Genomic DNA, 16,109 nt, shown 5'->3' with positions numbered 1-16,109 from the left:
GAAATGTCAAGATAAATCACTCACGACTAATCCACGGGCAGAGCATAAGTTTATCAGTGTAAAATATTCATAACATCTTGCTCAGATGTTTCAACATAAAGCTTAAAGGATTTACAACAAGGGCGATTGAGAATTTTGGAGGGAATAGATGCAATTGTTCATGAGCACTCTTGCTAAGATTTGAATTGATTAACACATTAGTTTTCCCCAAGAGTTATCTTGAACTCAAGCAATATGATAGAAGAGATGGTTTGCGAGACAAATTTTCTTGGTAGGAGGTTAACCCTTCACAAGTTTAAAAAATAAATGAATTATGAAGAAACTTGACCTAGAGAGATGATTATGCATGAGAAAAAAACATTACCTGTCAAATGCAAATTCTCCTCTGAGATTGATCATTGAACTTTGGCAAATAAATAGCATTTAATAGGAGGTCAAGTGTGTCAACTACAGTCTGATTGTAACACAGAGCTTTTCCAAACCACCCCCACAATGGATGTGTGAATATCAAATGTCATAGGCTTGTAAAATGAATTAAATAAGTACCAGATGAGCTCTATCCTCATTCATTAGACAAATTTTTAAGTCAAAGAAAAAATATATCTACACTTTCCCATAGAATTTGGAGTTTCACCAAAAATAACAATAGTTTTTTTACCACATCTTTGGAGAAATTCGAAATAAAATTAATGATATCACATTGCACAATTTAATATTTCATTGGTAATTGGGTGTTTGTGAACTCAATGAAAGGCAGGCTAATACAATATCGAGTGTATATTTTTTTCAGCAGCAGTGAACTTAAAATTCTGAATGAGACTGGAAAAAAGGGGTTCCATTAAGTCATCAATTTTCAAAGCCATTCTTACGACTTTCAGGCCAAATACAGCTGGCCTGGGAAACAAAAATTCTGAATTGAAACTAACTGTGCTAATTCATAAAAATTGGCCATGAAAAATGAACTTCAGCCGTTCAGCTTTTGTCACTTCCAAATTTTAAAATTTGCATCCTATAATTCTAATTTCCTTCCCCAATGAACCGAGGATCCTTTGCTTGTCTATTGTGACCCAATAGACAGACTGAGGCTGCACCATTTCTGCTAATCAGGGCTTTGAAGCCTACTCTCCATCAGATGTTTAGGAATATAAAAATACCAGTTATCAAATTTATTCAACAGGGGTTAATTCACCTACTATTCCATAATCTTAATTTCTCAGTACTGAGGGAGAAATGTCATAGCCATTTCTAAAGGAAATTTAATATCCCAGGAAAAAAAAAGCTTTTCAATTTGTTTCCGCAGTGCCTATTCTGAAAATCTCCTTCGCTGATTCCTCAACAGGTACTCACCTTAAGACCAGCAATTAAGTCATCAAATAATACACCAGTGGAATGCTACTGGGAAGTGCCCTTTTATAGCCAATGGACTAACCTACTAAATTTTTCAAATAATGTTGTGAAGAACTTTTCACGGAAAACAAATCATTGCTGCTGACACGTTGAATCAAAGGTGACTATGAAATACTTCTATTTAAAAAAATGAATATACATACACTATTCCCACATATTACCTTTGACTTGAGCAGACATTAGTTCTGTGAACGTAATGTCACATCAGTTCATTTGTGAATGCTTCTCCAAAATAACAAATGAATATGTATTCTTTCAATAAAAAGTTGTGAAAAGTTATCTCTATAAGCCACTTTTACTACAATGGGCAAACACAACAGCTTAAGGCACACATCTCATCCTGGGTTCCATTGATATACTGATAGAAAAAGGCCTCGGTCTGTAAAAAAAAACTTTAGTACATTATTCTATGCAGAACATCGAAACTGACATCACAGTGAATTTATCGCATCTTTCGCTATTGATCATTTATTTCTTTTGGATGATATTGCGCAACAAATGCCTTCCTGTGGGAGTTCCACCTCCTTCACCCAGCACATAATAGGCCGAAGAAAGCAACTGTGCACCGTTTTCTATAAAATAAATTGCCTATCAAGTGGTTTACCCAAGAAACACCATGGTGTCTTCACTAATGTATTGGCTTCCATCTGTTGTAGTTTTAGACAAGTATATCCGAGGCAAGCTATCAGAAGACGATTTCGCTAAAGAAGGTATTTCACCACCAATGAAGTACCATCCAACTATTGGCAGTAGACAAGCACGAACATGTGCTACGGGTTCTGACTTGGTGCATAGCGGCAGCACCAAGACCTGTAATCAAGTTAACTGAACTTGGCCCAAGGAGAGCTAGCCCAACTAGGTGAGGCTTTGGATTTTTCAGTCTCACCAACGTACATATTTTTGCACGAAGTAACTTAGTAAAACACCTAAACCATTGCATTAATCTCACGACATTGGGGAATTTATGCTCAGTAATACTCCCTGTAAACACTGGAAATTGCAAGACCAGTATTAATTACGTAGTATATGATATACGGCCCAAGAAAGATAACTTATGTTAGCCCAAGCGGCAAGCCGTCTTTTATAGCGAAAGTAAAACGTTTTTGACAATATCTCCTTAACTAGAACATTTTTTTCTTGAAAATCACCATTATCATCCAGCTCTTTCAACAGGTACGCAGCCGCCCATAGCTTCACCGGCCGGTAATTAGTCGCGGGCTTGTTCTCCGTGGGCTAAGTTCAGTTATGGTCTGAACGTCGTAATTATCTGAAAACACATGATCCATCATTGTTTAGGGTTCAGTCAGATTCTCATCTATCACGATTGGTCCAAACTTTGCATTTCCTTGTCATAAAATAGTATATGCATACTATGAAATATATGCTTCATAAATATCAACCTCCTCATAATATTAAAATACATACGATACGTAATTATCAACTAACATGGAACACATCATAATTTAACAAGTGAAAACGCAAAGCGCACTACATTTATTTGCGTACGTTTCTTTCCCAATGTTGTTCTGTGGTGACTGTTGTTAAAATATTTCTTCAAAGACTTAACTGTAAAATATATAAGGGATTGCTTATTCTGCAAGTGCTTGCTTTTCAGTTACTACAATTCAAGTGCAGTGAACGTAGTAGCGAGTGAACTGCTGCCATGGCAGGTTATAGCGATCGGCCTCCATATGATGGAAATGACAGCTATTGGAGTACTGAAGCAAATCAGGCATCTTATAATTTCGACGTTACCGGTGGCGAGTTTGGTCAAGAGCTTGATTTTCAACAATTTGACCATAATCAGCAAAATGAAACGCCATTCGTACAACAGCCTCCGTTGTATGGATCAAATCCCTACCTAGATCCTTCTGCATCGCAAGTGTATTCCGGAGAGATATTTAACCCAGCCACTGCACCCATCTCACATGAGGCATCAGGAACTCATAAAGGATATGCAGCAACTTCGGAATTCGACGATGAGCCGCCTCTGCTTGAAGAGCTGGGGATTAATCCTGATCACATCATTCAGAAAACCTTGGCAGTTTTGAATCCCCTTCGCGAGACGGATGCGAAAATTTTACAAGACACGGACTTTGCAGGGCCCTTGGCATTTTGTCTGGCTTTTGGAGCGCTATTATTGCTTTCTGGGAAAGTGCATTTCAGCTCAATATATGGAATCGGGGCTCTCGGTTGCGTTGGCATGTATTTACTTCTTAGCCTCATGTCTGTGTCCTCAGTAAATTTTGGTGCAGTGGTATCTGTCCTCGGATATTGTCTGTTACCCATGGTAGTTCTGTCTGCACTTCATATCCTTGTATCTCTTCGTGGTGTAGCAGGTGTAGTTCTCTCCGTTATGGCCATTGGGTGGTGTAGTTTATCAGCTTCCAAGTTGTTCGTAACTGCATTATCGATGGAGCATCAGCAGACGCTTGTTGCATATCCCTGTGCCCTTTTGTATGGAGTGTTTGCCCTTCTGGCAATATTTTAGTTGGATGAATAACGCAGGAACTTTGTGGTGTCAATAAACTGGCGGATGTCAACCAGTTACTCATATAGAAAGGATGCAGAACTTTTTGTGAAATGAAATGTTTAATAATATTCTATTTGAATAAAGAAAATTTACATTCTGAAAAGGTACCCATTCAATTAAAACCCAATAGTTTAACTTGTACTTTTGCGGCTATATAAAGTAGTAATAAAAGTATCTGTTCAGTTAATGTGAATCTTTGTTGAGCTTGCGGAATATATATTGGGGTTGTATTGCTTACCTTTCTTGGACTAATTTCTTATTTTTTCATTTCTAATTATCCAAACATGTAGAGTGTATCGAATATTATTAACTGACTGTTATGTGAAGAAGGATCTCCTGCTTTCTGCATAAATTCAAGTGTGTGCATCTGAAAATCAATATGAATGAAAGTGGATTAGTGGCAAAATTATTTAAGTATTTTTCGAATTCTATTTTGTTTGAATTCGCTCGTAAAACCTAAATTACCATGGCTTCGTGTAAATTATACATACATTAAGGATGTTATATTTATTTAATTGAAAGTTTGTGGTACTAATGTTCAATTTTAAGTGAAATGCCATGTATTTAATGAAGATCACCCAGGAGGAATGTGATGTGATATGTTAAATTTTACTCTGTTAAAGATTGCTTTTCATAAAGCAACAAATATGTTGACACTAATAGCATCTACTTTAATAACATGTGCATTTTGATTTTCAAGGGTTTGTAATATAGAGTTCATTACTGCGTCAACCTTCTATTGGTAGGAGAGAACAAAACAGGTATGACAACCCTAAAGAGACTATTTAATTACAGACATTTTTGGGAAAATTAGTTGTAAATTGAGATATTGGCTTTCTCATCAGCTTAGCCAATTTATAATATTCTGCATCAGGGGCTGAATGGAAAAGAGGCGTTAGTGAAGTTATTACCGTATTTTCCCATCGATAACGCGCACCCAGAACTTTATAGCTATCATGAAATTGTATAGATACCGCGCGCCCAGGGCTTCATAGTTACTTGATCGTGTATAGATGCCGCCCATCTGTATGGATATATATATTTGGGAAATTACGGTAATAACTTCCCTAACTCTCTTTCATTCAGCCCCTGATGCAGGATATTATAAATTTGGCTAAGCTGATGAGAAAGCCAATATATCAATTTACAACTAATTTTCCCAAAAATGACTGTAATTAAACAGTCTCTTTAGGGCTGTCATACCTGTGTATATATATAAATAAATATATATATTATATATATATTATATATATATAATATTATATATATATATATATATATATATATATATATATATATATATATATATATATATATATATATATATATATATATATATATATATATATATGTGATGAAGATGGTCACAAAAGAATTCATCCAATGAGTATAGTGGGTGAGCAAGTAACCAGGCACATACCCTATTCTTGAAACTCTGGATACCCTCTGATTTCAACTGAGTAGGCAGATAGTGATACAGTCATATGTTCATATTATGAAATGTGTTGTAAATTGATGATAATCTACAATGAGTAGTATTTCGATTTGATTTACCTCTTGCGGAGTAGTTAGATATGTTAGATCTTAATTGGTAAGTTTCTAGATTAACTTTCACATTTATCAGAGCCATAAAGATATAAGTACAGTCATTAATCCATACCTAATAAAAAAGGTTTGCAGGAATCATGAGGTGGTATATTAGCCAGAGAGCGAATAGCTCTCTTTTGCAGTAGCAAAATTTGTTTAACATGTGGGGAATAGCCCCATAACTCAACACCATAATTCAAATGACATTGAACGATGGCATGGTAAAGTGTTAAATGATACTCTTTTGAAATGAGTAAGTTATGCTTTTTTAACACATAAAACAGCTTTACTCAGTTTATTACAGGTCTGACTGATGCGAGTCTCCCTGTCAAGATTTGTATCCTTGTAAATTCCTGGTATTTTGGCAGTTTCAGTATCAGTTATTTTTTATATAAGACTGCATACAATGTGCTGAGTTTTGTTAGTATTTAAATGTAAATGATTGATATCAAACCATTCCTTAGCCTGTCTTTGGATAGCGCTAGATCGTACTTTTGCATCTTCTAGATGTTGACATTTTTGCACATAAGAAGTGTCATCAGGGAATAAAACAGATGTAGGTTTCATATATTACAGGGCAAATCATTGATCATGATGATGAAAAGTACTGGGCCAAGCAAAGAGCCTTGTGGTTCACTACATTTCACTTTAAGAGCTGCAGATCGACAGCCATCAAGTTCAACCAATTGGTAGCGATCATCCAAATATGACTTCGTTAGTTTCAGTGCAACCCCCTTAACACCATTATATTCTAGCTTTGTTAGTAACATTGAATGAATAACAATCGAAAGCCTTACTGAGGTCACGTAGTGTCACAGAGACTGATTCCTTCTCTTCAAATGCATAAATGATATAATTAACCTTGGACTCTACTGTCAAAATTGTAGATTTCCCAGATGGAAAGCCATACTGTGATTTGGAAAAGAGATTATTTGACTCAAAAAAATACGCATTTGATCATTCACTTAGGCTTCAAAAATTTGCGAAAAATGGGGCGGTAGGTAGCTAAATCATCTTTATCACCTTTCCTATAGATAGGTACTGTTTTGGAATATTTTAGAGCTGTTGGAAAATCTCCTGTCTCAAGACATAAGTTGACTAACATAGCTAATGGTTCCGCAATGAACACAATAATGTCCTTTATTAGGGAATTAGACAGACCATAAATATCCTTAATGTTGGATTTTTTGAAATTTTTTAACAGTCGATTTAATATCAAATGGAGTAACAAAATTCCATTTAAATTTTAATTATTTGGAGGAAGATTTGGTAGCATATTGCCAATATTGGCAGCATCAACATTTCATGAGAACAAATTGTTCTCAACAGCTTTTAAGAAAAAATTATTTACCTCATCTGGGCTGAAAGGAAGATTTTCTTTCCCATTACCCTGACCAACTTTTTCATTGATTACTCTCCATGCTGCCTTTAGTTTATTTTTTTGCATTCAATATAAAATCCTTATAAGATTTATCTTTTGCATACCTTATTGAGTTATAATAATCTATTTTGTATTTCAAGGAAGCCTCTCTGTCATGCAGGCTTCCACTGGTTTTGTAAGTGGTAGTAACTAAGTTAATCATTTCTAAGAGCTAATAACTCCCCAGTATACCGGAGATTATTTATTTTTAGTTTTAGTGGGCATAGAGTTTTGTATTTTTTTAGGAAAGCATTGTTCAAAAATGTCTTGGAAATCACCTAAAAAACTTGAAAAACAAGGTTGCTCTACAGAGTCTGTGCAAATACCATGCCAATTGGTACAAGATAGAAGCACATTGAAACTCTATAGACCTTCTATTGTCATGGGCCAAATGATTATGGTTTTACCTCTATTGGATAATATCTTAGGAGCTATTTGAGTCTTTAAGATTGAAGCTTATACCTTGATGGTCAGATAGGAGATAGTCAATTACACTCTTACTGTACAGTTTAGGACCACAATTGGTGATCACATTATCCAGGCAGGCAGAAAATCGAGTATGCTGTTTGTTTGCCCAGTATAAATTATGTGAAAGGAAAAGATTTCCAAGAACCTGACAATCGCTAGTTTTTGGTGTTATGTCAATGTTGAGATCTCCACAAATAATGATATTGGCTTTCAGAGTCAAGAATAGGGATAGCACTAGTGCCAGTTGATTACAGAAATGTTCAAATCAGCATTAGGGGAGTTATACCCAGGAGAAATGCTCACAGATATTTCCAAGTGCAATTCCTGACAGAATTTGTCCCAGTCCATTACTTTGAAGGGCATACCTTTCAAGACATAAATACAGGTGCTGCCATTTTTTGCCACAGATCGGCAGCAGAATGATGCCAAGCTAACATCACTACCATTATACACCTCAACTTCATTTCTTGTAATCCAGTGTTCCTATGAGACGTAGCACATTGTAGCCACCATGCTTGACAACCGCCTCTATCTTAACTATGTTATTTTGTAGACATCTTACATTTTGGCAAAATAAATTAATGCCACTACCGAGTCAGAAGGACTTGGGTTTTCATATTCCCTTTTGGAGGCGGGTAACACACTTCACTAATGAAGTCTATTCCTTAGTGTTGTCGTTGTGGCCCCTTGTTGTTGCTGAGGTGGACACTGGCGCATCACAATTTTTCAACTCGGATTTCTGATTTATTACCACAGCTGAACCTTCTGGAATATTTTCTGCCTCTTCTGATTTGTCCCTCTTAGAAAATGTACATAAATGTGAATGTGCAATTGTTATTTTTACTTCATTTTGTTTGATCAAATATACAGGAGCAATATATGCCCAATAACAATCCAGTAACATTGAAAATATTACAGAGAAAGACACATTGAAATAATATTAAAAATAATGAATTTTAAAAAATGCCATCCATACCAATTAAGTAATCAATAATGAGGTGTTGACTGATGGTTGGTCATAATAGAGCATCCATGTTCTTTGTCTCGCATTTCATTCCAGTGTTTTCCATCTGTTTTCATAGTACATTCACTTAGTCTCTCATTGTTTCCCCTTTCATGAATTTATGCTGAAATACATTCCTGAGATAATATCAATCGATATTACTTTGATGTTTGACTGAACTGAAGAACTTTTGGCGATCGTGGTGATAGCTTTTGAAATGCACCATGAAGACTGTGCCTTGGTTTCCACTTCAGATGCATAAATTCACATCTCATCATGATATTTTTTCCAATCTTTACTACATCAACATTCACTCGACTGTCTTGCTTTGATGAGTTAATTGGTCATCTAGATCATACTCTTGTTAAGCGCCCATGATTACGGATCACTAGAAGTCTATTTATTAAAATTGCTGTGATGGAGTAGTACTAGATTCGTCCAGAAAGTAATGGAATTTTACCTGTGAAAAATTTTATTCGATATTAGTACAACATTTAAAATTGTTTGAAGTGGTCCTCTTGGGTATCATCACAATTCCGCCAGTAACTCTGCCCTAATGCACTGTGCATGCATCTCGGAAGATGTTGGTGGGAACCTCATTTGGAGCCACTGTGTCATGGTGGTTTGGATGACTCTGATGGTCTCAAAACAGTCACTTTTCAGGCTGGTCTTGATTCCCGGAAACAGAAAAAGTCTGTCGGATCCAGTTGTGCACTGCAAGGGGGGCTGGAGCAGCATTGCCAAGTTTTCCTTGGCCAGGAGTGCAGTAGACCGCACATACACGTAATGTGCAGCATTGACTGCACCCTTGAAGTGGGAAGTCTTTGTGAACCACACCCAGGCCATCAAGAAATACAGTTAGCGTTGCATTACTATCAAGGCAAACCTTCAATGCCAATTTATTCATCTTTCAGGCATCATTTGATATCACATTTTGATATCAGGAATACAATGTGGTTTTTAAAATCAATTTGCCTACAGGAGTTCATAAACTAGATCAGGTGAAACAGTTTACGTATCTCAGAAGTGTTTCAACCAAAATGGTCTCAGTAGTAAGGAGAAGAATTGCAATAGGCCAAGAAGCTTTAACGAGGAGGAGAGAATAGAAGATGGGGACATTTAGTTAGGGTGTGAGTATAATGCCCATTTATCTGTCGCATATAACCATCCCACAAATCTTTCACATTATTTAAAAACCACCAGGTGCCTTTCTAAATCCACTTCAAGGCCCAAAATCCTTCTGACTACTCAACCGTGTAAGATGCAAAACCTACCTTTTGCTTATTGCAGATTCCCATCCCCAAGAGTACCCTCTCAAACATCTCTTCTGGCTTCTTCCTGCACCTCAAACCCTGTCACACAGTTTCTTTCCCAGCACCAAGTACATAGGATAATTATTTCCCACCACCACATATAGCTGGTTTGGGGTGATTTGAGATGGGAAGGGTGATGGGAGATCATGGGAAAGCAACGGTACCTGCGTCAGTTTTCTGCAGACTGTTAAATTGTGCAGATTGCTGCTAGACTGGGCCGCTGTATAAGATGAAAGTATAAAATTCGCATTTAATGTTTTTGATTACTAGTTGTGGTTGCTTGAGAGTTAATAGACAGGTGCTCACCTTGGCAAGTGTTCTGCCTAATGTTCTTCCCATGTGAAAATGGTGTGCGAGTGTTTTTTTAGTCTTACCCAAGCCTTAGCTTTGGTTATGTTGGTGATGCCCTTGAGGTGGGTGCTATTTATATTAGATGTCTGTGATTGTGTGATATGGTCAATATGATAAAGCTGGTTTCTTCAATGTTATATATTAGTATGTAATCTAGCGTGGTGGTGATGATTCTGGCTGTTAAATGCAATCCAGCACGCAAGTGCCCAAGAAATAGGATATGAATGAAAAAATTAGACTCCAAGAGAATAGCATTAAATGAAAACATTTTACTAACCGGAATATATGAGAAGCAGAATAATTATAAAAAACTCAACTCAGGCAGGTTTTCCAATAAGATTCCAATGGGCATTTGGTGAAAAAATTTTGCCAGCCCGATTGAGGAAAGATGACAAATTAATGTTAATTATAATGTTTATTGGTTCCTATAAGACATGTATGTAACAAGTATATAACACATCACATTGTGTGCTCATAATCCTTGCTGACATTACAGAGTGAATATTACAGAGTCATAATGTATCTCAAAAAATAAAAATACAAGTAAGTGTACGGAGTATATACTGAAAAAAACTGAGGTCAGTAGCAGTAACTAGAGTATTACTGCAGGGTCATACATGAAGAAAATCATTTATGTAGAAAAAGGGAAATGAATTCATCAACTGTATAGCATTGATGGTCACGTAGGAATTGATATAGCTTAGACTTAAATAACAAAAAATTATCTATATCCCTTAATTTTCTCAGTAGTGCTTTCAAGAGTTTCACCTCAGCATATCCAGGGTTCTTGGGCAACATGGATGAGTTGTGTTGAAAACATGATAAGCAGAATAGCAAAATCTGCAAGTAAATCAAGGGCTACGGGAAAGCCTGGCTCCTTGAATTAGAGATGAAACTGATTGAAAAGAACAAACAAGTCACAATCTCTGGAGCTCATGACTGGAGTGGTGAAATATTTTAAAATTAGAAATTCAATTTGGAAGAAATGATTCATGCCATCAAGTTAAGAAGGTGTTCATGAAGAAAAGGTGACCACTTTGTTGGAAGAACCTGAAGTTGCACACAAGGAGGCAGTTGGTTAAAACGTTAGCATGGAGCATGGCACTCTACATATCAATGACATGGGGCATTGAAAAAGTGGATCAGTGAAGACTAGATGCAGCCTTGTAAGTAAGGTGCTGAAGAGGAGAATGGTGAAGATTAAACGTGCGGGCAAAGTGAGGACGGAGGGAGTATCTAGAAGGGCAATAGATGATAGGAGAGTATGGAGAACTCTACGGCAAAGAAGAACCAGATGGGTTGGGTGCACCTTGAGGCACAATGGATGACATGGGTAGAAACATAATAATTGAAATAAAGATGACATGAAAAACACCAAGGGACAAGTACAGATAGATGGGTAGTCATCTTTATTTTGGTGCAAGATTGAGACTATGGAGTCTCTTCTACCACCTAATCCCTCATCACACATTTACTAGATTGTTGATAAATTTCACAAATTATACATAAAAAGCAATAGAATTGATGCATAAAATATCTTAGGAGTAACATACAGCAACATAATGCATTGGTTGTCTAGTTCAATTGCTAACTATAACACAACATACCACGTACACACACACTATACATACACATACCAATACATGCAAACAAAGCTAGTAAAACAATATTACTGGTTATATTAACAAATGCCAATACAAGACATGATACTCCTGAGAAAGAAAATGGAAGGATCTCAAAGTCTGTTTACAGCTAGATAATTATTTGTTCTGTTATGTCTGCCGTGATTTATGATGTACATGCTTGAATGATGGGAGAGAAGGTGCATTGGCTATAGTAGATGATAGCTCATTCCACCGATGACTTGCCACTGTGGCTGCAAATGAATGGATGTATGCAGTTGCTCTGTGATGAGGGAGAACGAGTTTATGATTACTTCTGGTAATTAGTTTATGTATTCTATCAAGACAATTGAAGTCATTGGCAAAATACTGAGGGGAATAATAGTTTAGTATTTGGTGTTGGGTAAGGACAGTACGTGGAGTTTCCGGCGAGATTCCAGAAATAGGCAGTTTAGTACAGATTTTAGTTTTTCGAAGTACAAAGGACAAATCAAGGACTTTAAAACAGAGAAGCTATGAGGAGGTAAGGGAATTAACATTGAAAAGATAAGATAGGAGGGCTGCAGTAAACTAATCTTGGATTAGAAATACTGACAATATTGAGAAAATAAAACCTAGAGAATAAACAATGTGGGGAATAGAACTAGGAAAATGTGGACATTGTATGTGGGTGAATAAATTCAAAACAAACTGGTAACCCCCATGAAAATTTTGAGGTTTGATGACAAGGAATGCTCTAGACGGCCATCAATGGCAGTGTGACGTACAAGTACAAAAAGTGAGAGACTTCCTCATTCCTAATTGATGCCCAAGAGTGTGAATGTTAGCAGAAGAGTAAAATATTCCAAAAAACACTGTGCATCAAATTCTTGCAGAAGATTTAGTCATGAAAAAGGTGTCCACCAAGATGTTCTCCAAGGTGCTGTCAGAAGATCAAAAAGCTCCTCATGTGACAATCTGGCATGATCTATTGGATCTCGCCCCGGCCTCCATTTAGCCTCATGGTCAATTCAATCATGTTTTTTATCCTTGCCTTGCCAGAAAAGAGAAGTAATAAATTTAAATTTGTCCAATTTCCTATTCATTCTGCAATGCCTCCTGTCCATCCAATCTATTCCTATTTTCTGCAATATAATCAAGAGTTTTTCCCAAGTTTCTCTATCAAATGCCTTTTTGAAATCTATGAAACAGGCAAATACATCCCGATTGTATTCTATATTCCTCTATATTGGAACCCTCATCACCACCATGGCATCACATGCATATCTTCCCTTTCTGATCCAAAAACGACCAACCCCTAAGTATTCATTCTGCTTGCTCTCCATCCTCTATTTGATCCTGAGAACTGCCTTAACTGCATTCAAAATCAAATTTATTTTTTTGTAGACATTGCCTTTCCCTTTTTTGGGGCAGGAGCTAACACTGATATGATGAAATCTACCATCCAAATTCCTCTCTCATAAATAATAAGAAGAGGCTCACCAAAATTCCACCTCCCACATTCTCCTAAGCCTTTCTGTTGTCCTACAAGTTCCATAGAGATAATTCCACAATAAAGATGTCTATTCCCATTACCTTATTTTATTTAAATTCCCTTAATGCTGGGGGATTGAGATGGTGCAGGGGCTAACGTACTGTCTTCGCACCCAGAGGGTTCAAATCCCGGAGGTGTTGAATATTTTTCAGAGGTATCTCGATCCCTACTTGAGGTGCTTTGTGGAGGATACTTTGAGTGAGTACGCTGTCCGTCGGATGGGACGTTAAGCTGCGGACCTCTTGGTGCCTTTCGTAAAGAGTAGACTAATGCCGACGCTGGGTTTCTCTCCACCCTTCATCCTTTCCTGTCCATCCCGTACGGCGCAAATGACCTCAGCTGTCGGCTGCCTCCCCTAAATACTACTATTATTACCATAATGCCTTTTCTTTCTTCCCTTTGACTAAGCCTACACCTATAGTATCATCATATACGTCATATTCCCTTTACATGTCAAACCTTGTTTTCCTATTGTCCTTACCATATAGTTCCTAAGCCATTTGCCCTTCTTCCTTAGAGTCCCTCTCACCCCTTTATTCCAATCTGCCAATGGTCTTGAAATTTTCTCCCAGCTCACCATGGTATTCTAATCACTCTCTGCCAACAAATGATTCCTTCCAGAGGCACTTATTAATTTCCTGTAGTTGGTTGTAAAATGAATTTTGTTTTGCTCTGCTGTCACACGTCGTCCTGAGCAATGACCAATTTTGTTGTTTAAATTTTTTCTTATACTAATAATATTCTTTCCTTTACTTACTCTGTGTTAATTATGCTTCTTCCTACCTTTTTTGCTCAATATTATTGCTGCCCTTCACTACCTATCTTCCACTCCAGTGTATATCACTGCATAGCAATTGCTCCTTTGATCCCCAGTATCCTTTCATTATATCTTGTGCAGCCCTGAAACATCTATATTTCCTATCGACATTTTCTTATTACCTTGTCCTTACCCTCATTCTAACATCCCAAGTCTATATTTGGATCTTTTTCTGAGTCTTTTGTGCTAATGCTATCAATTTCATTTTTGCTTCACAAGAATTTTGTGAGATTTTGACTATGGATCCCTTGCTTCCCCTACTGCTGGGCATGCCACAAGGCCATTTCGGCCAAGTTTTATAGTTGCCAGGACTCATTTTCATTGTAGTGTCCATATTTAACGTCTTGTGATAATTAATTGAGGTGGCTTCCCATTGCCTTCCACAATAGTGTTTTTAATGTGACCACACTCAATGGCTGCCCCACTGAGGTTAAGATGCCTTTGAAGCTGCCTCACTGAGGAACAGATGCTGCATGGACTACCTTTCATCTGGTTCATAACCTTCAACCTATCTGACAATGGTGAACTAGGAGCAACTTTTATTACCCTTGGCTCTGGGGTTAATGGGAACTAATGAAACTGCATCAAGGTTTCAGTCCATGGGGAGATAGTGCTTTAGAAAGAAGTACCAAAGACATATTGACATATCATCAAACGGTGGAAACCTCTCATCAAATTGAGACATTGTGTATAAGGTATAAAATTTACTCTTCTCACAAGCTTCTGTGGCATCAGAGTGAGGGAGTTTGTGGGTACTGATGCCACTTGATTTGACAGAATAACCACTAATGCCATTTCCCATAGTGATAGTTGGTTTTTTATATTCAGGTTCCTGGATGACTGAGGTCATTTTCATCTTATTGGGTCCATAAATAAATAAAAGAAAGGAAATAGGGGAAGATATAGAATATGCTAATTACTTTGGTGATGTTTCATGCACATCAATACTTTTCAATTAAATGAGTAGGCTTCCTTTAAAAACAAAATTACTCTGGATGCTGCCTTAGAGAAGGTTAAGTGAACATAAGGCAAAACAAATGAGGAAGGGCTAGTTATGATGAGTGGGGAGGAGAGGGGATTGTTGGGAGAAATCATAAGGGGACAGGAGAAATAGAAGGCATCAGCAGCGGGATGTTGAAGACTGTAGGAGAGGGGAGAATGTTTTGCAAACGGGGAAGGGGCAGGAATAGGGGATAGGGATGTTGGACGGGATGAAGGGAAAAAGGAAGTATATGGAGATGAAGCGAGACATGTTGTAGATTAGGATGTTGAGCTGTGTTCTGTTATTCAAAAGGCTTTCCAATGTGTGCAGATAATGCCTCTCCTGAGGAAAAATTCCACAACACATTTTGTTCACACCAAACTTTACATTTTTGCTACAAGTGTAATGAAAATGTTCCATCAAACCACATATTATAAATTATCATAAAAGGTAGTATAAAAGACATAACCAGAGAAGCAAGAGCTGGTACATATCATGCAAACACTGATTACAATGTTATCACCATGGATTTCATTTCACCAATGCTGCTGAAGGTTATTTTTGAATGTGTCGTTAAAAAATTATGCTTTAATTGGAGAATATACTGGTTTCTGGCTGACATCTTTTGGTGAGTTTGAATGATCAGTTGAAATAGAAACGGATTTTATTTTGCTAATTTAATGCTTTCTATGAAGAGTGTGCTTAGGAGATTATTATATATATGTCATTTTAGAAAATAATATGCCAAACAGAGGTTATTTCACTGATCCCAGTCTTGAAATTGGTGACTTTCTTTTTATTTGAAAAATGTGACTGCCATGGATGGAGACTATCTTTTATCTTGCACTTATGTTCATTATCCTCAAATGATTATTATATCTACTGGATGACTGAATGGAGATCATTTTACTCTTCCAGCTACTGGAACACTGCCAAGAAGCAATCAGCCATATTCAGGGATCAGCCTGAGACTCCATTGCCAAGAGGGATTTATTGGACGGAATATGTGATTCGGCACAAAGGAGCTCCTCACTTGCGGTCAGCTGCTGTGGACCTCAACTGGCTTCAATAT

The 16,109-nt window shown here is 37.1% G+C and overlaps 1 protein-coding gene across 1 annotated transcript; it reads left to right on the top strand.

Annotated features, from left to right (window-relative positions):
• The first annotated feature begins 2,697 nt into the window (after window positions 1-2,697).
• On the top strand, window positions 2,698-4,589 carry Yip1d1 (Yip1 domain-containing 1). Its single transcript, XM_071597964.1, has 2 exons — window positions 2,698-2,909; window positions 3,023-4,589. The coding sequence occupies exon 2, from the start codon at window positions 3,071-3,073 to the stop codon at window positions 3,896-3,898; it is 828 nt and encodes a 275-aa protein (XP_071454065.1). The 5' UTR covers window positions 2,698-2,909; window positions 3,023-3,070; the 3' UTR covers window positions 3,899-4,589.
• Window positions 4,590-16,109: the final 11,520 nt, after the last annotated feature.

The sequence above is a fragment of the Hetaerina americana genome, unplaced genomic scaffold (assembly GCF_022747635.1).
Source record: "Hetaerina americana unplaced genomic scaffold, ioHetAmer1.1.p SCAF_9, whole genome shotgun sequence".
Taxonomy (NCBI): Eukaryota; Metazoa; Arthropoda; class Insecta; order Odonata; family Calopterygidae; genus Hetaerina; species Hetaerina americana.
Note: the sequence above shows the minus strand (reverse complement) of the source record. Positions and strands in the feature narration are given on the sequence as shown.

Coding starts and splice junctions, on each gene's coding strand:
- Yip1d1 (XM_071597964.1), top strand. CDS start 3,071: ATGGCAGGTTATAGCGATCGGCCTCCATATGATGGAAATGACAGCTAT.